Source organism: Pelophylax lessonae, assembly GCF_965119305.1.
Source record: "Pelophylax lessonae genome assembly, chromosome: 2".
Taxonomy (NCBI): domain Eukaryota; kingdom Metazoa; phylum Chordata; class Amphibia; order Anura; family Ranidae; genus Pelophylax; species Pelophylax lessonae.
In genome coordinates, this window is record NC_138769.1 from 608,554,712 (window position 1) to 608,577,971 (window position 23,260).

Sequence of the window (23,260 nt, forward strand, 5' to 3'; positions counted from 1 at the left end):
TGGGGTTTCCTCGAGAGGTGATCAGGCTCTCCTTCCCTTGAATACCATTGAGAGGTCCTGTCTGACTATTATCCCAACAAAAGGCAAAGATCTCACCTGGTCCTGAAGTGGAGCTCCAACTGTTTGGTTGGTTCCTGAGTCCGAATTCAAGACGTTGTCAGGACGGTTTCGGAGCAGGCCACCAAGATACAGTGTAGTCTCCCAGACAATTCGTCCAGTGGTGCCTGAGACGTAGGCATGATCCAAGGGGCCGTCTCCGGACCGATTCCCACGAGTCGGGAGTAGGGAAACAGGAACAGCCACCCATCTCAAAGTTCTACCGGGTTTCCCAGCCAATGCACCAAGAAATGTAGTAGCAAACAGTTAGGAAGAGACAATCATGTATAGGAAAGAATAAGTAAGAACAATTGAGTATTGTCTGTAATGTAGCAGCAAACAGCTTTTGAGAAACCAAAGATGGTATTTTCAAACTTAGACTTCTAGGAAAACAAACCTTTATATTCGCTAGCAAAGTGAACTTAGCCCGGCTCATGCTCACTTGCTAAGTTTCCGAAATAGGCATGTACATCACTAATATCAACAAGTGCAGATACAAAAAATATATAGATACAAAATTTCCCTTTATCTAAGCAAAACATACTTCTCTCTATGCAGTTACTTCCTGTAATTTTCTATTTCAGGGCAGTTGACATTTGCAGTTTTGCACTTGTCTGTGTTCTTGCTAACACTTTACTTGGGAGGAAGTCAGGCAGAGGAGGTGGAGTGAGGGGGTTAAAAGTCTCAGTTGGATATTCTTTCTTTTGTAGTTCTACAAACAAATTTGTCAGAATCAACCATTTTGTTTTACTGACGATCTGCCATGTTAGCAGGCTTTTCAACTGATGCCACAGTAATACTTCCCCTTCTTCAAGGTCCAAGACACACCCCGAAAGCTTTTCCTGAAAATTTGGACGTGCAAATTTAAAAAGTATCACGGACAGTACTCAATTGTTCTTGTTGCAAGTGCACTAATACGGCTACAATCACCCCAAGAACTGTATATAGGGAAATAGGAAGGGGCCCTTTGCTTTGTTTCTGTTTTGCTGTGATGGACCCAAAGCCCCAGATATCCAGTACATAAACAATGAGCACAGGCCTAAACAAATACAGTATAGTGACATTTAGATATGGGTAATTTGAGGCACTCCAAGATGGTGCTTTTGAGTGCTTTTGAGTGAAATGGTTCATAATATGACATGAACCACAAAGATTTACCCAATCTGTGGAAGTGGTCATTTTGAAATATTTACTCATGTCCTGACATAGCATTTTGTTAGGTAAATTGAATGAACCATGTTTTGTGTAAACCTAAAATATATCTAGAGTTATGCTTTAAGCTTACTTGTAACTAATGAAATATGCTTATCCGAGTAAAACATCTGCTAATGGAAACAGATGGTCTGCTTATTTCAAAAGAGGACAGTAGCAACATGGTGAAAACCAACGGCTTACGTCCCTGTTTGATCAACAAATAGACATTTGTGGTTAAAGAACCAACAAAGTTCTAATATTTAACCCTCAACTCACCATAAGAAGAAAATGGACTCTGATTGGACCTTTTACATGGTCACACCTAGGTTACAGCCCAGGATACATCTATGTCTCATGCATATTCATTACTATAAAAGCTTAAGCCCTGTGGGGGATCGAGAGGAACTACATACAGGAAGACTGAACCTTTAGCATACACCTGCTTGCATTTGTGTATTTCTCCATGTGCACATGAAATAAAGCGAACTTGCTTGTTTTCCTACAAACACTGGTTTCCAAGCCTGGAATTTTTCCAACACATTTATAACTAACATTTAACCATTTCAGCCCTGGAAAGTTTTACCCCCTTAATGACCAGGCCATTTTTTGCGATACGGCACTGCATTACTTTAATTGATAATAAGTGTCATGCAATGTTGTACCCAAATTAAAATGATGTCCCCTTTTCCCCCCACAAATAGAGCTTTCTTTTGGTGGTATTTGATCACCTCTGCTGTTTCTATTTCTTGCGCTATAAACCAAAAAAAAAGCGACAATTTTGAAAAAAACAACAATTGTTTTTACTTTCTGCCATAAAACATGTCCAATAAAAAAATATAAAAAAATCAAATTTCTTTATAAATTCAGGCCAATATGTATTCTGTCACATATTTTTGGTAGAAAAAAAATCCCAATAAGCGTAAATTGATTGGTTTGCACAAACTATAGGATATTTTAATGGCATTTTTGTTTATTTTGTTTTTTTTTTCGTAATGGAGGGGATCAGTGATTTTTAGCCTGACTGCATCATTGCAGCGGACAAATCTGACACCTAACTGACACTTTTTACACTTTTATGGGGACCAGTGACATTATTACAGTGATCAGTGCTAAAAATATGCACTGTTACTGTACTAATGACACTGTCAGGAAAGGGGTTAACATTAAGGGTGAGCAAAAGGTGTGCCGGATGTGCCTGGACACACCCTAATCACCCCATGCAGTGCAGATTCCCCCTGCTACCCCGCCTCTGGAGTGCTGCCAGCTGCCTTTTGTTTCATGATGGGTAGCTGGGGAGGGGGCCGGTAATATGTCATTTACTGGCAGAATTAACACAGTGAGTGATTGGTACTGATCACTCACTGTGTTCATTTATAACTAAAGCATACTTACTATGCGTCAGTGTGTGAATGAACAGTAAGCTGCTCAGAACAGAGCACTTTCCATTCATTCACTTCCCATTCATTCACTATCCACTGCAGCTGAGGCTGCAGAGAAAGGGACCAGGGGAATCTCTGTCCTCAATGGTCCCTTTCTCTGTCTTAAAATTGAGACATCAGGGGTCTGCTTAGACCACTGAAATTTCACCCCAAAAAAACGATAGAACGGTGAAATAATTAAAAAAAAAAAAAAACTACTGTCACCGTTCTCTGCCCTACCTACACTGTCCATCTTTTATTCAATTTCTGTTTACATTAAGAGTGTGTGTCTGTGTTTGTGTTTATTTACAGTACACACACAGATGTGTATTTGAGCTTCAGGGTGCACACCCAATTGCAACAGGCTGTGCACACTTATGGGATTAAATGTGTCCCTAGGAGGTGCTTTCTAACTGTGTAGGGGTTGCACTGACTGCGGGAAGACAGAGATCCGTGTTCCTGTTTAGCAGGAACACAAGATCTCTATCTACTTCCCTGTCAGAATGACGATCTGCCTTGTTTACACAGGCAGATCGCCATTCTGCCTGTCTTGGGAATGATGGCGGGTGACCGGCAGATATCAAGTCCTCCAGACCCGCTGATTGGCTCCCCCTCTGTCCAATCAGCATGCGATTATGCCTCTGGGGATGCGGACACGCCCCCAAGTAGCTATTGCACGAAATGACATATGGGTACGTTTGACTCTGTCAGTTCCTGGTTAGAGATTGTAGGGGGGGTTTTCATACTGCACTGAGCTGTCCTATCAGGATCCAGGACCCATGACCCTCTGCCTGGACAGTGCTAATTGGCCCTGTGCTGATCACATGCACTCTCCCAAGAAAAAAAAAACCTCTCAAGCAATACACACCAAACTGAGCATGTGCAGCCTGACTCCAAAGGCTCTATTTTCTGGTTCCAGTGGAAGAAGAGGAGGATCTGTACATACAGGATGAAACACCCGCTTTACACAGTGCAGAGGATTAACCCCTTAGGTTCCAAAGTGAGTATAACAAGCATGCTTTACTGCATATACTGACTGATTTTACTGTTGTGGGTTTAGTAACACTTTAAGGGCTTGTTCACATTATGCCCATTGAGATGTGTTTTTCTGCACATCACTGCACATCTATGATATGAACAGGAGACATCTAAAACACGTGTTGTGCCTTGTTCACACATGTGCAGTGATGTGCATAAAAATGCCGCTCAATGAATGTGGTGTGAACAAGCCCAACATTAAAAGTGACTTGCCCAATACAAATATAACAATGTAAATGGCTAGCATTAGTTTACCTAAGTCTTGCAATGCTGTGACCTGGGTTTGATTCCCATTAGGAAACTATGTGCTGTATATTATTGGTCACCTTGTATGTGGGTTTTCTTCTGGTTATCTTATAAAATAAAAAACCTTTTCTGGCAACTTTTTAAACAAGGTTAGTTTCTCCCTAAACATGACATTCAGATACCAGCCAACATTAACAATATACCAAGGTGATTTTACCTACAGCTTTAACACCTTTGAAATCAAACACAATACAAACAGGCTATGAAGGTCCTATCTTGTTTTTCGAAAAAAATATGTATGAGTAAAGGTCCCAAGACCCACTTCGTTTCCTGGATCTATTCCGCAATAGAGAACTCCCCCAATGCTATTGAAAATACCTTTAACCTGTTCTGTATTTTTTTTTTTTTGAGTACATGTAAAAATCTTCATTTGTGGCAATAAAATTACAGAATATTATATATTTTCAGAAAGTAGAATAAAAACACGATAGTTGCAATTTTTTATGTCATGTGATATCTGCACAAAAGTTTAATAACTGCAGATTTTCAGGAAAAATTCAGTAGAATGAATTTTAGTGCAAACACGCAATATAATACCCTTTTCTTGTAAAATATAAAAGATAAGGTTGCATTGAATAAATAGATATCAAACATGCCAAGTTTGATAACTTAGTGCACCCGTGATATGGCAAAAATCGATGGTACCCATAAATCTCTGTTGGTGACGCTTTAAAAGTCTTTACAGCGAATCAGTTTAGAGTTAACTGTGAGCTCTTGTTCTAGAATTATTGCTCTCCGTCTGACATTCACAGCAAAATGTCACATGTTCAGTGAGACTGCAGTTACGTGCACACCCTGGACATGCATTTATGCATGTGTGTGGGAGTTAAGGCAAATTTTTTTAAAAATACATTTTAATTACATTTTTTAAACTTTTTTCTTTCATGCATTTGTTTTTACTTGATTGCTATCACATAGAGTTAATAAACCCCCATGCATTGGGCAGGTGACAGGTACTTTTTAGGGAGGCATTAGGGGTTCCCCAATTAATAGACCCTGTTGTCTCCCCTGCCCTTCACAGCCTCTAACCTAGCACAGATTGGCTTGGTTATATTAGTCTCCTGGCTATACTGGCCAGGAAATGGTATATATGAAACCGGAAGTGACAAAATCAGTGCTTCCAGTTTTTTTGTGTACATATGAGATCGAGGCATGAATTTGCCTCGTTCTCACACAGCTCTTGTGGTCCCGGACTCCTGTTGGGGAAGGGGCACCTTGCCACCCACTCTGTAAAAGTAATTGGCGGCCACACAGATGCTGCATTACTTTCATGTTTAAGCTGCGAGCTGGCAGAAGAAAAGATGATGGCTTCAGGTTAACGGTTTACTCTTTTGGCATACGTAGTACGTCCAAAGAGCTGAACTGCTTAAGCAACGATGGGAAAGGGAACTGTTATCTCCTTCACTAATGAGCAATGGCAGATCATCTGCCAACTAGTTCACCAAAACTAGTGCAAGAGATACAAAAGATACATTTTACAATTTTGTCTTTTTGGTACAGGACCCCCCTTGCAGCTACAAAAAAAGGAACCTAACATTTCTTCAATCTGCTGGAGATGCAACACTGAAAGGTCATATGTTCTGGCACTGCAAGCCCTCACAAAAGTTCTGGGGAAAAGTACAAATCTTTACAAGGCAAATAATTGGTTCAGCCATACTTCCCCAAACTGTACCTGTAACATGCCAATAAAAAATAAGGCACCTCATTAATGCAGCACACAGCTCGATCCCCTGATTATAGCTGATGTCTACAATGCTTTTGATAAAAGACTGGATAGATCAGCTGGATTACTTTTTTGAGTCCATTATGCATTACAAACTTGACAGATTACAACTAGGGTTGAGTGAACACGGACTGTATGACTGTATTGTTTGGGATCGTACCGGACTTTTGGGTGTTCGGTACCCGGACACGGACCCGAACATTTTACAGTATATTCGGGACATAGTCTGTTGTTCGGTTATTTTATTTCATGTTTTTGGCGCGGTTTTAATGGAGCGGTTTCAACTGCTGCAGGGCAGCCAATCTACAAGCATTTAACTAGTGTGCCCTTAGAAGCCATCACAGCCATGCCTACTAATGGCATGGCTGTGATTGGCCAGTGCAGCATATGACCCAGCCTCTATATAAGCTAGAGTCACGTAGCGCCGCACGTTACTCTGCTCTAACTACTGTAGGGCCAGGTTCCTGCTGCTGCTGATATGAGGGAGAGAGAATAGGAGAATCTTCTTTAATCAGACAGCAATCTACATCGATTTTATTGTGTGGGGGTGCAGTGCACAATCTTTTTGCCCTGACCTGAGCCCAGTGAGGAGGAGGGAGAAAAAAAAACTTTTATCAGTCTGTTAGGTGGGCGGCGTGCGGCGTATAGCAGCCATGTAATGCAAACTCAGTGCATATGTGTCTGCTTAATCTGGATTTTAAAAAAAAAAACTTTTTTCCTTCATATTTTACTGTGACATACAGTGTTTAGACACTGCTGTTCTAATCTGCTATTCAAAAATCAACAATTTAAGGGGGAAAAAATTATTTTTCAGTTTTTCATTCAAATGTTTTTTTTTATTCAATAGCGGAATAGAACAACAACAGTATCCAACTTGTTAGGCGTGCGGCGTGTAGCAGCCATGTAATGCAAGCTCAGTGCATATGTGTCTGCTTAATATGGATTAAAATAAAAAAAACTTTTTTCCTTCATATTTTACTGTGACATACAGTGTTTAGACACTGCTGTTCTAATCTGCTATTCAAAAATCAACAATTTAAGGGGAAAAAAAAATATTTTTCAGGTTTTCATTCAAATGGGTTTTTTTTTTAACTCAATAGCGGAATAGAACAACAACAGTATCCAACCTGTTAGGTGTGCGGCGTGTAGCAACCATGTAATTCAAGCTCAGTGCATATGTGTCTGCTTAATATGGATTTAAAAAAAAAAAAAGTTTTTCCTTCATATTTTACTGTGACATACAGTGTTTAGACACTGCTGTTCTAATCTGCTATTCAAAAATCAACAATTTAAGGGAAAAATAAAAATGTTTCATTCATACGTTACTGTGAGATACACCCTTTGGATACTGATGTTCTATTCCGCTATTCAATAAACACCAATTTAGGGAAAAAAAATGTAATTGCAGCCTAGTCTGCATATTTTACTGTGAGATACACCCGTTGGATACTGTTGTTCTATTCCGCTTTTCAATAAAAACCCATTTAGGGAAAAAAAAAAATTCCGGCCTAGTCTGGCTATTTTACTGTGCATCGCCAGCACCTCAGAAGGCAGGGTTAGCATGTATGAAATGTGGAAAAGCTTTGTCAGCACACCACAAAAACCAGGACCACTAGCTGTTTTTTTTTATTTTAAGCCCGTGGTGTGTGAACACACTCAGACTATCACCCGGTGGGTGCATAAAAAAGTGCACACCAAAAAAGTGAAACACAAAAAGTGCACAGGGTGTACACATGGTCCCTGACCCTGATCCCCCGGGGTGCAAGGCTCCTGACAGGGACTGGGGTACTTACATTGGCTAACCTGGCCGGAACCAGGCAGCCCCGTTCTTTAGGAGGTCTGCTGAAACAGACCACCCCAAGTACTAGGCGGGGCTCTCCCGAAGAGAGACCCCATGAGAGAGGGCGAACCAAGCCAGAAGGCCATATCCACCCCCTCCCAAGACTTTCTGGGACAGGTCCAAGGACCTACACCCTACTAATCATGCTGTGCAAAATAAAGTGTACCGCCACAATAAAAAACACAAAACGTGAGACACACAACACATAAAAGTGGGGAAAGGGATAGTGAAGAAGAAGTGCAAGGTTAGTGCCACATTGCAGTACTATGGCAGGCCCTTCGGCCAGGAATAACAAATTCCTCTGGTCCTGTCTCCTGACCAAAAGGCCCGGCCCTAGAGGCAGGTGTGAAAAACGTGTGTAGGAAGTGCAGTGTCCTTGGTGCCATACTCATAGTGTTGCCATCCACCATGAATTATGGCACCCCTGGACTGCCACTCCAGGGGCACATACACCACAGGCTTTTCAGAATCCCGGTCCCTGGCAAGACCAGTGCAGCCCCGTCCCTACCAGAAGGCCTCAGAACTTAGACAGCTTTGAGAGAGCCCGGCCCACAACCAGGGACACATACCTTTTCCAAGGCCAGACTCAACCCAGAAGGGGGAAAAAAGCCCCCCCCCCGCCATCACCATTCCTTACCATATACCATATACAGTTCCTTACCGTTATTTACGTACTATACACGTACTGAATGACGGGTCTGCCCCCTTCAACTTCTGGGTCTCCAAATTGGGCACATGGTCTGAGCTTGCCCTTTACGCCTTGGAGGTGCTGGCCTGCCCTGCAGCCAGTGTATTACCTGAACGTGTATTTAGCAGGGCTGGGGGCGTTATCACAGACAAGCGCAGCCGCCTTTCCAGAGCCAATGTGGACAAGCTCACGTTCATTAAAATGAACCAGGCATGGATCCCACAGGACTTGTCCGTACCTTGTGCAGAATAGACATGTATACCGGCCTTACCCAGCCATTGTTGTATTTTTAATCTTTCTCACTCTTTTGGGGTGTACCCTAATTTAAAAAGAAATTTTTTAAATTAAAAACAAAAACCAGTGTTGGCTACCTCGTCCTCCTCCACCGCCGCTTCCACCTACACCGCCACATCCACCGCCACCTCAACCTCCTACTCCATATGGGCCTCGTCCTCCTAGATCAAGATGATTATTTTTTATTTTTATGTTTTTTATGCTATTTTAAGTTATTTCCCTATCCACATTTGTTTGCAGAGCACTTGCCATGCTCTTAAGATTTTGCTGCCATTTGCAGCCCTCTAGCCCTTTCCATGTTTTTTTTAGAGCCATTTTAGTGCTCAAAAGTTCGGGTCACCATTAACTTCAATGGGGATCGGGATCGGGGTAAAGTTGGGGTTAAGTTCGGGTCACGAACCCGAACTTTTTTTTCAAGTTCGGCCAAACCCGGACATCCAAGTGTTTGCTCAACTCTAATTACAACATATTAACTGAACATGGAATACATGGGTGGAATTCCATACATCAGCATCATACAAGGCAATTAAAAACTAAAATGAAAATATATTTTCTCATCACTGGTATACTACACTCAAGGCCAACATCTATCCATGCAAAAACCTTGCGATTTTCCCTCCCATTTTTTATTTTTTTTGCTCCCTAATGCACTCCACCCTTCTGCCATTCTCTCCTTCCACCCAAAGCCATAGGGCTGTCTTTCCCGGCTCACCTTCAGGCTCAACATAGCTAATATAGGAAGGAATACTGGACCCCAGGCAAAACTATGGATGAGAAGATGAGAAAGTTCAGGGTTACTTAGTTAGACATATTATTTTCTTTTTTTTTTCCCCTTCCCCTACTTCCCTTCCATAACTTGGTAATACTCTACCAAGTTTCTCTCCCCTCCCTCTTTCCCGCTCCTTCCTCTACTCCTTTTTTCTCTTTCATCCACACGACACTACTTGCTATTACTGCACAGACTGTGGTTTCTCACCTTTCCCCCTTTTTTGTGGGGGGGGTTTTAGTACTTGTTCCTCAAGTATATTATAGCTCATGCCTAATTATAATTCATATGTTCTTGTTTTATGTCTAACTGTTTATTTTACCACTGTCCAAACACGACAGTTTGGCCTGTATCCTTTTCAGTTTTTGCATACCTTCATGTACGACTTGCTTACAAATACTGTCCATGTTTATTATTTTGTGACATGTTGAGATGTGTTAATATTATTGTTAAAAATTAAATAAAACATATACACTAGGAGCAAGAAGATCACTTAAAATAATAGTAATCAAAATCTCACTCACCCAGCGCTGTAAATAATAATATGAACCATAAACCGTAAAGGCTAAAGCTGCTGCTATAAATTACAAATGCATATAATAAAAGGTGTGACAGATTAACTGATGAATAAATCAATCTGTGACACTAGCAGCGCTAACAAATACTCATAAAATTTTCAGTAAGTGATATATAAAGTCCACAGAGTACAGCATGTAATCACTGGAAGTAGATGAACACTCCACCTAATGATAAAAGTCCAAATTCAGGTGCAGATATCAAATATTGGTGAGATAGATGTGCAGCTATCTGTATAATTAGTGCGCCTCCACCATCAAGCTGTGTCACCCCATCAAAATGGACACTCACCAAAACGATGATCAATATAAGCTTGTATGTATCAGATATAATCTCCACCAATGGACCAGTATGCAACCGCAGCTTGACTCTCAAAGGGACTCTGTATCTCCAAGAGCAATCAGCTCACGCCAAACAGATCATGTAAGTGGAAGCATAAACGGGGACACATAGTGTAATTCCGTACACTTTATTAAAAAACAATATATGACAAGTCCCCCGTTCCCATCAAAGTGCTACTCACAAACATAGAAGAAAATCAGGCGTTGCAAATGCATAGAGGAATGTAAAAGAAAGCCCATCCACCGCTGTCCTCACGCGCCGACCGATCGGTACCTAGCAAGCCGGGACTGTCAGCGTGGCGTGGCGTCTCACGTTGCTATGGTGACCGCGTACTCACTCCCTAACGCGTTTCATCATCACGGACTTCAAAGGGGGACTTGTCATATATTGTTTTTTAATAAAGTGTAAGGAATTTCACTATGTGTCCCGGTTTATGCTTCCACTTACATGATCTGTTTGGCGTGAGCTGATTGCTGTTGGAGATACAGAGTCCCTTTGAGAGTCAGGCTGCGGTTGCATACTGGTCCATTGGTGGAGATTATATCTGATGCATACAAGCTTATATTCATCATCCTTTTGGTCAGTGTCCATTTTGATGGGGTGACACAGCTTGATGGTGGAGGCGCACTAATTATACAGATAGCTGCACATCTATCTCACCAATATTTGATATCTGCACCTGAATTTGGACTTTTATCATTGGGTGGAGTGTTCATCTACTTCCAGTGATTACATGCTGTACTCTGTGGACTTTATATATCACTTACTGATCATTTTATGAGTATTTGTTAGTGCTGCTAGTGTCACAGATTGATTTATTCATCAGTTGATCTGTCACACCTTTTATTATATTAAATAAAACATGTTAAAATGATATTGGACAAAACAGAAAAAAATCAGTAATAGACACTCATGTAAGCACACCCTTAGATCCTTAGAGCTTTTTCTGCCTATCAAGCTGTGTGTGTGAGTAACTATTTAATCACTATAGAATGTCTCCCATCTGAATGTTGTACCTCTAGAATAGTGGCTTCTGTTTTCCACAATTCACACCCATCTATATATCTGATGAATACACCCCTTATTGTTCTTTATGTCTGTCTCCACACCCTGCACAATCATGGATGTCCACAACACAAGTGCCAAACATTAGTGCCACAATGCTGACTTTATCCTATGTTCACGCATGCCTTTATACATCATTCAGTTAAAAAAAGACAATAATCTGTATTCCATCAACTCACTCATAAATTACTACAATATGAAATTCAGACTAATTGACTGTGAGAGATTATGATCTGGGCAGGGACCTATTGTTCATGTTGACCCAGGTATAGCATTTACTACCAAATTACATAACGCAGAATGGTTAATTTAAGTGAGTGTCACAAATACCTCTTAAACAGATATTTCTACAGCAACATGTATGCACTTAATCACTAAGGTAACCAATATAAAGAGTGCACTAACCTAAAAAGTTAATCAAAGTTCTATCAATGATCCCAATTTTTATAATGATCTGATTATCTTTTAAGGGTTTTTGCATCTATTTGCTCTACCATACTAAATAAAAACAAATAGTGTTAGAGTCCCAATTTAAAAAAAAAAATACAGTACAATTTTTGTATTTGTAATGTCTCCCAGCCTATTTTCCTTGTCCAGAATCATCTAGCCCATATATTTTAAACATAAGGCCCTTGGGCTGAATCTGGCCTACCAGGACTTGTCATGTGGCCCTTGTACCCATTTGTGCAGCCAGAACGTGGTGGAATTCCATTCTGTCACCTCTGGCTTTCACCCTCCACTCCAGCTCTCTGTTGTCACTTGTAAACACAGAAGCCTTCCATGTTTACAAGGGACAGCTTTGCTCAGTGGCTCCTGGATCTAACAGATTCCTGCATGAGCTCACAGCGAGGACAGATCTCCAGAGAAAGAACAATCTTCCTGCAAGGCAAGGCAGAGCCACCTACACAGGAAGATACAAGAGCCAGGCTAGGCAGTAGAGAGGGATGCGAGGAAGCTTTAGGGGGGTTTTGTGATTGAGGTTGCACACCCTGCACTCTGTACACAGCACACGCCGAAACCCTGAATTCTCTACATAGCAAACCCCTGAACTTTACACTCTGTACTAAGGATGGGCTTTATTTTTAACACACGCACACCCGGGGCCCTCAGTGGGAAGTTCGCCCACCGACGATTCGCAGTGCATTAAGTGCTTGTGATTGGCCAAAGCATGCAACTGACCTGTATGCTTTGGTCAATCACAGCACAATGTTCTGTCAGAGCCACGATTGGCCACGATTGGCCAGGGTGCCTTTAGACAATCATGGCTCAGGAGCTATGTCTACACCGCACACTATATAAGGTTGCTGCTTACACGGCAGCCGTGTATAGTGTGTGACAATAGAGATTAGGCAGGTAGTTAGTGGATAGTGTGTTCAGTCAGATTAGTGCAGTCAGTGTAGTGTACAGGCATACTCCACTTTTAACATGTATGAATATGTTGTAGTCCTTGGTCCCCTTTCGGTGCTCCCCAAGTTTGGTGTCCCTGTCACTTATGGTTTGTGAGCAGTGCCTTGTCAAGCTGACCAAGATTTCCCATAGACGCCAGTGAGCACTGAAAGCTGAAAATTAGTCTGGGCATGGGCAGGAAGGGGGTAAAAGTCAGTGCTGGAACAAGGTCATCTAGAGCCCAGGGGGGACTACTAAAATGCACACTCCCCCCAAGATGTATGAACATTATGTGTCAGCTAATATCCCCCCACCAAAAACACAGAGCAAAAGGCCCCTTTCACACTTGTGCGACTTGTCCTGGGACTTGGAACTGCAAGGTCGCATGGCAAGTCGTACTCCATGATTTCCAATGAGTACCAATCATATCTGTGTGACCTCAATTCACAAGAACTTCAAATTAGCCCTGCACTACTTTGGTCCGACGTTGATGCATTTTAAGGTCCATAGATCTCAAGATTACACAGGCATTGCTTCAAGTCCAGTCAAAATTGTGGAAAAAATCGTGGCAAATCGCTGCAAATTTGCATTACTTTTAGGTCACACAAGTGTGAAAGGAGCCTTAATCTGCATTCTTTTTTTAAAGGTATTTTTATTGAACAAACAAAACACAGTACACCAAAAGAAAAAGGGCAGTACAGCATAAAAGAGAGGATACGCATAACATACAAAGCATCCTCTCAAATCAGATGGCAAAATAAAAACAGTACAGAGAATATACAGTAGTCATGGTATAAGGAGCACAGCAAAGAACCCCTAGGGGGGGGAACACGATATCACATGCAATATATCAATACATTCACAGCAAAAGAAGGCACTTTAGACATCGCCTAGGTAGTGTCAGACACCGAGGAGGCAGTATTAATCTGTATGCTTACCCCCTAACAGTAACATTCCCCCTCCTCCTAGTACAAATCTGCCCTCCTGCTGAATTCCCTCATCTCAGCACAAACCTTTGCCCCCTGCCATCCCCCAAACTCAAATGCACCCCTTACCAAAAAAAATTAACCCCTCCTAGCACAAATCCTCTCCACCTAAAATCTCCCCTCTGAGTACACATCCTCTTCCCCTCACTTCAAATTCCCTCTCCCAGCACAAATTCCCACCAAATCCCTCCCATCTAGCACAAATCCTCTCCCCCTAACATTTCCCGTCCTAGTAAAAATCTTCTCCCCTTCACCTCAAATTCCCCCCTCCCAACACAAATCCCCCTAAATCCCCAGTCTCAGTACCCCCCCCCCCCCCAAATGTCCCCTCCTAGAACAATACTTACCCCTTGCAGCCTCCTCAATTCCCCCTTCCAACACAAATCCCCTCCCCACAATCTCCTTGTAGCATCCCCCCACCTCACATAATACCACAGTGCCCAGGGCAGCCACCCCTCCTACCCACCCCTTCTCCCGGCCCTGTGAAAGTGGCCTATATTTAAGTGGTTAAGGGGAATCCTACGACAGAATTAAAAAAAAAACAGGGTGGGGTCCCCAAAAAATTCATACCAGGCCCTTTGGGTCTGGTACAATATTAAGGGGAACTCCTCGCCAAGGGAAGGGGGGGACGAGCGAGTGCCCCCCTCCTGAACCATACCAGGCCGCTTGCCCTCAACATAGGGATGGTGCTTTGGGGTGCCCCCCAAAGCACCTTGACCCCATGTTGATGGGCACAAGGCCGTCTTCCTGACAACCCTGGGCTGTGGTTGTGGGGGGCTGCGGGTGGGGGGGGGCGCAAAGAGTTTTTTAAATTTTTTTCTATTTTTCAGGTCCGGCGGGCGTTGTGATTGATGATGGATTTACATCGAGGGACACTGATTTTTTTTCTTTTTAATAAAAGACTTGTTAAAAACTGTTTCCTGTTGTTTTTACTTTTTTTTACACTTTTTTGATGAATGGGTACGATGTACCCGATACCCATTCACATGGGGGGGGGCGGGATCTGGGGGCACCCTTATTAAAGAGAGCTTCAAGATTCTGAGAAGCCCCCTGCCCACAGACCCTGACAACCACAGCCCAGGGTTGTTGGGAAGAGGCCCTTGTCCCCATCAACATGGGGACAAGGTGCTTTGCCCCAAAGCACCCACCCCCCCCATGTTGAGGGCATGTGGCCTTGTTTGGTTTAGGAGGGGGGGGTGCTCGCTTGCCCCCCCCTTTCCTGACCTGCCAGGCTGCATACTCGAATAGGGTCTGGTATGGATTTTGGGGGGACCCCAAGCCATTTTTAATTTTGGTGTGGAGTTCCCCTTAAAACCCATACCAGACCTGAAGGCCCTGGTATGGACTGGGGGGGAGGGGACCCTACGCTGTGTTTTTCTTTTTTTTTTTCTCTATATTGCTGGGAGCCAATATTATATTACAGCAGTGAGCAAGTTTCAATGACATTTTGTTCCTTTAGAAATGTCAGCATTGCTGCAGCAGGCTTCATACATTGTACAAATGTGCCACTTTACAGGCACATTAAGGGAACCCCCCAGGCATGATATTTTTCATTTTTATTGTTTCACTTTAAGCAACATTAAAATCACTGCTCCTTTACAAATGATTTAACATTTTTTTTTGCATTGATATATATTCCCCACTCCAGGACCCAGGTCCCTATAAACTTTTTATGACAAAAATTTGCATTTAAACCTTTAAAATGAGGACTTTTGATTTTTCATGTTCGTGTCCCATAGACTTTAATTCAGGTTGCATGTTCACTAGAACTTTTCCCCTGTTCCAGATGTTCTGTGCAAACCGAACAAGGGGGTGTTCGGCCCATCCCTACTCTGTACACAGTGGAACCCTGGAAACTCTGCACTCTGTTCATAATGCATTCCTGAACCTTGCATTCTGTACGAAGCACATCCCTGAACCCTGCACTCTGTACTTTGTCTATAGCATAATCTTGAACTCTGCACTCTGTATGTAGCACATCCCAGATCCAAAAGGCTCTTTGACGGCAACCATACTACTAATGTGGCCTGCAATGAAGTTGAGTTTGACACCCCTGATCTAGGTCATTCCTCTTTAGCCTGGCTGTCCTCAGCCTGCCCCTTCTATTTTTGGGATTTCAGTTTCTTTTAAAAATGGAGTCTTCACATGTGGGCATTAGCTAATGAGGTCCATGTGTTACCTAGAGCACTCTGCAAGTAAATGCACTCCAGACTGATATCCACCAGCCAAGACATATTGCTTTTTTCTTACTTTCTTACCTCTTCCCAAGAGTCAGCTCACTGCTTGCATCAGAACTTAGGACTCTTTAAACACTTCTGGACCGCCTGCTGCATATATACTGAGGCAGGGCGGTCCGGCTGCGTAAAATCACATACATATACGTGATTTTGTGCATGAGATTTAAGCATTAATCACGTGCCGTAAGAGCTCCGCTCCTGCTGTCATTGCAAACTGTGGTAGCCAATCAGCGGGTCCGGCGGGCGCGATGGCCGCCAGGACCTGCCGATAGTTCCAAGGAGAGGCAGAACGTCAGTCTGCCTATGTAAACAAGGCAGACTGCCGTTCTGTCATAGAGAAACACGTATCTCTGTTTTCCTCGAGTGCATCCATTCCCCCACAGTTAGAAATCACTGCCTGAGAGCACTCTTAACCCTTTGATCGCCCCTGATGTTAACCCCTTCCCTGCCAGTGTCATTTATACAGTGACAGGCATATTTTTTTTCAGCACTGATCCCTGTGTTGGTGTTACTGGTCCCCAAAAAGTGTCAGTGTCAGATTTGTCTGCCGCAATGTCTCAGTACCACTAAAAATTTCTGATCGCCCCCATTATTAGTAAATAAAAAAAATAAATAAATAAAAAAAAATAAAAGTCCATAAATCTATCCCATAGTTTGTAGATGTGATAAATTATGTGCAAACCAATAAATTTACGCTTATTGTGATTTTCTTACCAAAAAATATTGGCCTAAATTGATGAAGAAATTAATATTTTTTTCAAAATTGTCGGTCTTTTTTGCTTATAGCGCAAAAAATGAAAACTGCACCAAAAGAAATCTCTATTAGTAGGGAAAAAAAGGACATCAATATTTTTACAGCGTCACTTGACTGCGCAATTGTCAGTTAAAGTAATGCAATGTCGCATCGCAAAAAATGGCCTGATCATTAAGGGGGGTAAATCTTCCAGGGCTGAAGGAGTTAAAGAAGTGTTGAGGCAGGGTGCTGCAATACTTTCAAAAAGCTATGTACAGCACCTTGCTGGCCCTCCTACTAGCCACAATTTACCTGCATTTTATAAAGAAATACAAAGGCCCAGTGATGACATTTTACATAAAAAAAAAAAAGTTAACTAACATTTTGATGACAAGGAAGGGAGGAACCAGGGAAGGCAAATGAAAGCAGAGTAAACTTCATCCTTTACATTAAAGCGGAGTTCCGGCCACAGAAAAAAAATGTCAATGAACATACCCCCGGGACAGTCAGGGCTAGTACATTCCACAATGGATAGCCTCTGATCTGTCCCGGTTCGCACTTACCTTTTAGAAGAAATACTTACTTTTAAAATTTCTTCTCCACCGCTGCCATCTCAGGTGTGGGCAGCTTGAAGCCAGCGCAATCCTCTTCTGCGTCCTCTTGCGTCCTCTTCGGTTCCACGATGCACTGCGCCGGCCCCGCCGTCACTTCCGGGTCTGCAGCGTCATCCCTGCACAGCTTCTGGGCATGCCCAGAAGCTGTTTAGCGAGGTTTGATACACCGGAACTGACGTCGGGGCCGGTGCAGGCGCATTGATTCCTGGGAGCGATGACGTTCAGCTCCCAGGAATCATTGCAAAGCGGAAGTGACAGCGCGGGCCGCGGCCGAGGAAGGAGGAAGTGGACGGTAAGGTGAGTATATAAAAGCCGGGAATATCTAATTCTTGCTCAGGTAAGGATAAGGAAGTGGATGCCATAAAATCTACAGGCATGATTTTGTGGCCGGAACTCCGCTTTAAGCGTTAATCACGCCTAAAGCCCATCTCCATCCCCAGCCTTCAGCCCCTCATTCCAGTCGTCACATCCTTACCGGTAGGCAGGTTGAACTGTATTTGGCTATAGCAATTTAGCAGCTGGGGGAAAGGATTAATTGTGTCAAGCTCAGTTCCCAGGCTTTTGGACCTAGCCAGCCCACCTCTGCTATAAAAAGGGGGAAGGCTGAGGTCCGAAAATCAATTGGCGCTGTTTGGAAGATTGGGACTGCTGCTTCATGTAGTGCGCTGAAGGCACCAGGATCCTCCGAGACATCCAAGCCATGGACAATGCCATTATGGATATGGACTCCTGCCTCACAGGGGTATGCTAGGGCAGCCACACTACAATAGTTAGGGTTAGGGGAAGGACATTATACACAAAATTCTGCAGTGCTAATGATAATACAAACCACATTATTGGAGTGAAAAAAATAATACAAATTATAAGTCCTTTTAAAATATGCATAGATAAAAAACAACAGTCCCAATAAAGAGTGGCATTGACCGCTCTGTAATGAGAAGTGTCAGAAAGCTTCTCTATTCACCACGTGGGCCATCACCAGTAGTTGAATGGACTGTTACCAGATTCTATGAACTCTATTATGGAGTCAGAGAGACCTGCAAACAATATCCTAGTATTCAGTGCAGAGACCCAGATGGTTACATATAATCCTTATGATACCTCCGGTTCCTCAGAATTATAAATGGATATATATGGCCACAATGATAGTACAAGATTCCAGGATTCAGCCCGGATCTCAGTCTCCAATCTATAACGATCAGCTGCTCTCTGGTAGTAGCTCCGCCTAGCCTAGCAACTGGATCACTTTCATTTGGCCGCGTCCCAGAGCTATTACTCAATCAGGACTTTGTTCATACTGAACTGTTATGCAGCACTTCTTCCATAAAGTTGTATTACAATTATGAGGCTTGTCTGAAGTTATTCAAAGGGGTTTATGTTGGTTCTGGCATATCTACAGAACCAGCGCCTGTGGGGCACAAAAGGGCGATGAAGTAACATCATTACCAAGGGGTTCACTCAGAGGCAAGAAAGAGAAAAATTGTTGCTAAGGGTAACCAAGCACAAGTTCAAGACAAAAAACAAGTCATTAGGCGTGGTACCTGGTAAAGGTGACAGGCCCTCTGGTAACGAGGAGGTCGATATGCTGGCTCCCTCCCTAGCCATCTGTTTTCAATAGCAACCAGAGCTGAACCCACATAACGGAGATCCTTGGCCTGGTCACAAGGTACATGAGGTGAAGGAGTTAACAGCATGCATGAGGTGCGCGCTATAAGCTCTGCTGGACCCCATTCTGTTACTGGGAGTGAGGTAACAGAGGTATGCTGGACCGGTTTAGTGGGCAGGGGCTTAGCATGTCCCTCCTATTGCGACATACAAGTTACAGTGTGTAGTGAAACGGGACAGCACTTTTTAGAGGAGTCTTTGCCTGGTCCCGGGCATTAATGAGCTTATTCCATGCGAAATGTACCCCCACGTGATGGGTGAAATAGGCCGCATCTTTATTTTTTACATTTCAAAACACATATTTAAAATACACACAATTTCCACACTCGGGGCAATAAATCATATAATGGACTGCAAAACATATCGATATCTGGTAAATGTGTAACTTCAGAAAAAGTGCTGTTATCCATTTAAACCAATCACAAATGTGCATGTGTATAATTCTGTGCAATAGAATATATATTGTGATATACTGTAATAAAAATTGTAATGCAAATGATTTCATAATCCAGTCCAAAAATCGATAAGTGTTACTTGCGAACTGAAATCCACTACAAATTTCCTCTGTGATACCACTTACCATCAAGTTGCGTTCCATTAGAAGATTTTCTCTTACCTTTTGTTCTGGTGGCAACTCTAAAATTTTGGGCTTCCCCTCAATTTATTTTCTTAGCAAAAATGACCATAAATAACAAATAGAAGGGTGAGAAACTTGTTGGTGGGTCTAATGCTGGCCATACATTAATTATTTTTTTCATTCAACCAGCGAACAAAAAAAAAAAAAATTACCCTATTCTCCATCTATTTCAAATCACTCCCTTTTTCCTATTGTTTTCTTATTGCTGGGAGACTCATTTGCAGAAAAACTCAATAGGCTGGTTGCACATAAGTCGATCGGTAGATTTTTTTATGTACAACCAGTCTGCTCATACATGGATCAAAATTCAGCCAGTCCCTGCTGAACCTGCCAAATTTCGATTACCCCTTCCCCTTTATCTAAATAAACAAAAAAAAAAAAAAATGTTTTGTATAAATATACATTTTAATTTTGAGTTAGTTCATTTTTTTAAACTATATACAACTTTGCTATCAATGATAACAACCTAGTTAAAAACAACAGCCAAATCTTTTGCTAAATAAATTCTACTTTAATTTTCTTATCTTGGTGTAAGAGCCCTTATGAGATGCAACTTATAATACTCAACTCTTCATAAAAGCATTCTTGTCATTTCTTGTAATCAGCAAATTTTGAAATGGTCAATCATTTTATTAGCAAGCAGATTTATTTACACTTAATAATGTACAAGGCGTGTGTTAATCAGATGAGCTCAGTGTTTAGATTGCTAGGAGGCATACCAAACCCACTATTGAGGCACGATGATACACTGTCAACCCTGTGACCAAACCCACATACTGAGACAAATAAAAGGGGAAGCTTTGTTAGAGCCTTCACTGAGCCATTTACTATTGTTTTGAGCTCATCTTCAAAAACACAGATCTACCAAGAATCATGTCTGTATCTCGCCAAGCTACATACTCTGTTGGAGGAACAAGAAAAAGCACAAGCAGTGCTTCTGTTGTTCCATCTGGGGCAAACAGAAATACCTTCAGCTCAGTCTCTGTCTCTCGCTCCAGCAGTGGAGGTGTTGGGGCTGGTCATGCTGGCTCTGGTGGTTTTGGTAGCAGAAGTCTTTATTGCTTGGGAGGAAGTAGAAAAATTTCCATTCCTACAGGCTTACAGTCCCAGTTTGGAAGTGGTTCTGGGTATGGAGCTAGTGTCGGAGCAGGCTTCGGACTAGGTTCTGGATTTGGCACTGGCCTAGGATTCAGTGGTAGTTCTGGATTTCCTGTATGCCCACCAGGGGGAATCCAACAAGTTACCATTAATCAGAGCCTCTTATCTCCTCTAAATTTGGAAATTGACCCACAAATTCAAAAAGTACGCACAGAAGAAAGAGAACAAATCAAGACTCTGAACAACAAGTTTGCATCTTTTATCGATAAGGTAAGTACACTTATTCAAAGATGATTTTCACTGCATTTTACGACTCTTAGGATTTCACACTCTCGCTAGATTGTGTTTTTCTGAGAGCGAGAATTCTAAATATCAGTTTTAGTGCCCCTACTAGTGAAATGTTGCATTCCATTATATTTCATTATAGCTGTAATGGTTTGAATGAGAACCAGTTTATTCTTAAGTTTGAACTTCACTTTAATCACTATAAACATGCATGCTGCTGTTTCAGGTAGGGTCCCTACAAATAACTAAATCTAGGGAGTTCTATGATATTCAGAATTTTTTTCAGAACTTCTACTGGGATTAGATATTGCCTTTATACTGGTGTAGTGAAGTGACCATTTCCTTGGATGCAGACTCAGGCCTCTTCAACTTCCTCTTCCACAACTCCCTGGGTTTCTGGATGCACCCAGGAAAAAATAGGTTCCTCAGTTTCACTCCCTCAGCAGCTCACAGAGGCCATACTGTGCTGTATTCCCAGTGGGGTGGGCCTTTGTCATTGGACCTTGGATCTCTCCTGTGTTACCAGAGTTGCCCTAAACTTCACTAAGCTGTTAATGAGGATATGCATTATTAGCTGCTTGTGTTCTGAACTGTTTTGTAGTGATTCTCATCTAGACTCTCCGATTATACAGTCTTATGAGGGTTTATTTACTAAAGCTAGAGAGGGCAAAATGAGTTACAATTCTGCAGAGAAACCATTCAGCTTCTAACCTTAGCTTGTTTAATTAAGCTTTAGCAATTAACCTAGATGCTTATTGGTTTCTTTGCAGAATTGTGACTAATTTTGCCCTCTCTAGGATTTAGTAAATAAACCCTATAGTGACTATGCTATGCAGCCACATATTACCCCAAGTAAGCCAAAGACACATTGGGGTTGATTTACTAAAATCAGAGAATGCTAAATCTGGTGCAGCTCTACATAGAAACCAATCAGCTTCCAGTTTTTTTTTTTGTCAAAGCTTAATTTGACAAGCTGAAGTTAGAAGCTGATTGGCTACCATGCACAGCTTCACCAGATTTGGCACTCTCCAGTTTTAGTAAAACAGTCCCATTGTATGCATGCTTTTTACCATCAAAAACAGTTTTGTATTATTGCTTCTAACTTTGCACCTGTTTAGTAAACTTTAAGAGACAGCTACTCTCTGTCTGATCATTTGGCTGACTACCTATTCGTTTAAACCATAATATCATGTTTCTTAGTATTTAAACAGTAGAAAATATTTATCTTCATTTTACACTTCAGGTGAGATTCCTAGAACAGCAGAACAAAGTTCTTGAAACAAAATGGAAGCTTTTGCAAGAGCAAGGAGTGAAGACTGTGAAAAATAACATTGAACCCCTCTTTGAAGCCTATATTAACTCGCTGCGGAGACAACTGGACAGTCTAGTAAATGATAAGGCACGTCTAGATGGAGAGTTGAAACAAATGCAGGATGCTGTCGAAGAATTCAAAGCCAGGTACGTCAATGCAGTCTGATAAAATTACACTATTATTAGGGCTGAATTTATAGAGCACAAGTCTCTAGGTATTATTTATTATCCTAGTAGGGCAGTGATGGTGAACCTTGACACCCCAGATGTTTTGGAACTACATTTCCCATGATGCTCATACACTCTGCAGTGTAGCTGAGCATCATGGGAAATATAGATCCAAAACATCTGGGGTTCCAAGGTTTGCCATCACTGTCCTAGGGCCTGTATAATGAAAACACTGTTCTATTAGTTGACACACTTTCCATGTAGGAAACCTTTTATTCCATTCACTTATGACATTGAATTAAACAAACACACATGCTATGCAGAGGAAAAGCTCCCTCTGGCTTGTTTTTTAACCAATAGCAATTTTGTCCAAGAAACAAGGCTGGTATTGGATACAAGCATGATATTTTTGTTAGTCAAAGGCAAGCAATCTCCTCAATTGCATGAAATCAAGCAACTTTGCATATACTAGACAATTATACTTGGCTAATTTGTACTATAATTATTTTATTTGTAACAGGTATGAAGATGAAGTTCACAAGCGCACAGCTGCTGAGAACGAGTTTGTGGTACTCAAAAAGGTATATTAAAAAGAATTTTGATATTTAACACAACATGTAATATTTCATGAATAGTAGTGCCTTGATATAGAATAATGTATTACTATATGCTTATTTTAGGATGTGGACGTTGCCTACACGAACAAGGTGGATTTAGAATCCAAGGTGGCTGCTTTGACAGATGAGATTAACTTCCTTAGGGCCCTATATGAAGCGGTAATTATCAAGTTGTTG

The 23,260-nt window shown here is 41.9% G+C and overlaps 2 protein-coding genes across 2 annotated transcripts in view; both read left to right on the forward strand.

Annotated features, from left to right (window-relative positions):
* The window catches only part of LOC309545287 (uncharacterized protein), a gene marked incomplete at its 3' end in the record, with an annotated part of 724,166 nt that overhangs the window by 654,430 nt on the left and 46,476 nt on the right, over positions 1–23,260 (forward strand). The window lies entirely within an intron of this gene.
* LOC309546733 (uncharacterized protein) overlaps positions 1–23,260 on the forward strand; it is a 55,137-nt gene that overhangs the window by 26,418 nt on the left and 5,459 nt on the right. Inside the window, exons 11-14 of the mRNA XM_082246433.1 lie at positions 20,425–20,972; positions 22,231–22,445; positions 22,987–23,047; positions 23,147–23,242. Coding sequence (XP_082102559.1) covers positions 20,425–20,972; positions 22,231–22,445; positions 22,987–23,047; positions 23,147–23,242 — 920 coding nt within the window. The remainder of the gene's footprint in view (positions 1–20,424; positions 20,973–22,230; positions 22,446–22,986; positions 23,048–23,146; positions 23,243–23,260) is intronic.